Raw genomic sequence first — 2,219 nt, 5'->3', positions numbered from 1 at the left:
GTGATCGGTTCGTTCTGTCTGACTGACGATCTGTGATCGGTTCGTTCTGTCTGAGCCGCTCTGATCTCCAGTTGGTTCTTCACTCTGTGTGTTTTGGTTCTGGCAGGTCGCTGACTGGACCGGAGCAACTTACCAAGACAAGAGATACACGAGTGAGTGAAACGGCGGCTTCAAGCGCCGCCATGAGATAAACATGGAGATGAACGTTTGATAAACAGTTTTATATGAAGAGCAACTTTTAGACATTAAAGCAGAATCGGGTCAGGCTTTTTAAAGAACGGCCAGAAAACTGTAGTCGGTGCAGCTCTAGTTTATTTTATAGAAATTATTATTTTAGAGTTAAAGATTAGTCAGGCTTGTAAACAAGTAATCTACTGATTATTCTGATGATTAATCAAGTAATAATACATAAAACTTGTGTTGTAGCTTCTTAAGCTAGAAAAAAGAGAAAATGCTTCTAATGAACAATTCAGTTCCTTTTTTAAATAATAAACATTTTCTTGCTTTAAAAACGATTTAAATCATCACTTTCGGTCTCAAGTTGGAAGTGTGATATAACCTTTTCATAAAATAGATATTTCCACTTAACTTTAGTTCTTGTTGATCAGCAGGTTCTTTGTTCAGGTAAAACAATCACAGATTGAAGTTAAGAGTTTTCCAAACGGAGCAAAGCGTTTCCCGTTAGCCGTTAGCTCCCAGCAGAGACGGGAAGTTTCCTGATGAGGCGTTTGAGGACTGGCTGAGCTGTGGGATCTTTCTGTTTAGTTCAGCGTTTGCTAACAGCTAGCTGGTGGATGCACAAAACTCTACATGCTAAAACGCAGTTTAACAAAGTCTGGGGGAAGTTTAATAACCGAGGATCATCCTGTGGATGGTTTCGGTCATCAGTCTGGTTTCTCCTGTTGTTTTCAGATAAATATTCGTCTCAGTTCGGCGGCGGCAGTCAGTACGCTTACTTCCACGAGGAAGACGAGACGAGCTTCCAGCTGGTGGACACGGCCAAAACGCAGAAGACGGCGTACCAGAGGAACCGCATGCGCTTTGCTCAGGTAACGCAGAACCTCAGCAGAACCACAGGAACCAGTCGGATTAAAGGTTCTGTAACTGTTTCCACAGAGGAACCTGCGCAGAGACAAGGACCGCAGGAATCTGACCCAGTTCAACATGCAGACGCTCCCGAAGAGCGCCAAGCAGAAGGAGAGGTGAGACCCGCCTGACGGCGCCGGGCGGAGAGTCGGTGGGATCACAGGGTTAACCGGGTTTGTGTTCAGGGATCGGATGCGTCTGCAGAAGAAGTTCCAGAAGCAGTTTGGAGTCCGACAGAAGTGGGACCAGAAGTCTCAGGTAGTTTTACTGACGCTGAAGAAATGAGTAGATAAAATGAATCTGAGCTAAATATCAGCAACAGAAAGCTGAGCGTCTGATCACATCAGGTTTCATGTTAAAGCTTTCACATACTCATGCATTCATGATGAATCGATTATTGAAATCATCAAAATCTTTTTTCTAACATTTAGTAATATTTTTAGCAGCTTATTTAGTTTAAAAGTCGCTGAAATGTAACTGCAGTAAAACTTTAAAACAATAAAATCTGAAACAACTCGAGCAGTAAAAGATGAAGCTTTACAGAACAAATAAGACACAGGCAAAAGAAATGGCTTCAATGTGTTGGGGCTCAAATGATTCATGTGATCAATCGATTATTGGTGATCGTGTCTGTGCTGCAGGCCCAGCTGAAGCCCAGAGACTCGTCTGTGGAGGTTCGGAGCGACTGGGAGGTGAAGGAGGAGATGGACTTCCCCCGACTGATGAAGATGAGATACATGGAGGTGTCCGACCCGGTCGACATGTAGGTGGCGCCGATCCGCTCCCCGTCGCTCAATCAGACCAAACTGGTGTCAAATTAATCCGACTGCGTTTATGCATCAAATTCTTTTTGTTTTTTTATCATTTTAAGAATATTAATGTTTCCAGAGGTCATGAAAGGTCAACCAGCCCCTGACATCACTCACATCTTATAATGAAAACGTCTGCTGCTTTTGTTTTGAAGATATTGATGATGACCTCTGCTGACCTCTGAAAACATTAATATACATTTGACACTAATTTTGTTACATGCGAAGCAGGGGTGGAGGTTGAGGGCGGAGCCTCGAGGTGACCTGCGGTTTGGGGGCGGAGCCTCGAGGTGACCTGCGGTTTGGGGGCGGAGCCTCGAGGTG

At 44.2% G+C, this 2,219-nt stretch overlaps 1 protein-coding gene across 1 annotated transcript in view; it reads left to right on the top strand.

The window, feature by feature from the left end:
• Positions 1-2,219, top strand: part of eif3d (eukaryotic translation initiation factor 3, subunit D) — a 9,860-nt gene that overhangs the window by 1,752 nt on the left and 5,889 nt on the right. The window contains exons 3-7 of the mRNA XM_008417214.1: positions 107-152; positions 913-1,049; positions 1,117-1,202; positions 1,272-1,344; positions 1,728-1,849. Coding sequence (XP_008415436.1) covers positions 107-152; positions 913-1,049; positions 1,117-1,202; positions 1,272-1,344; positions 1,728-1,849 — 464 coding nt within the window. The remainder of the gene's footprint in view (positions 1-106; positions 153-912; positions 1,050-1,116; positions 1,203-1,271; positions 1,345-1,727; positions 1,850-2,219) is intronic.

This window comes from Poecilia reticulata, linkage group LG8, assembly GCF_000633615.1.
Source record: "Poecilia reticulata strain Guanapo linkage group LG8, Guppy_female_1.0+MT, whole genome shotgun sequence".
In the NCBI taxonomy this organism is placed as follows: Eukaryota; Metazoa; Chordata; class Actinopteri; order Cyprinodontiformes; family Poeciliidae; genus Poecilia; species Poecilia reticulata.
This window is presented reverse-complemented; position numbering and strand designations above follow the sequence as displayed.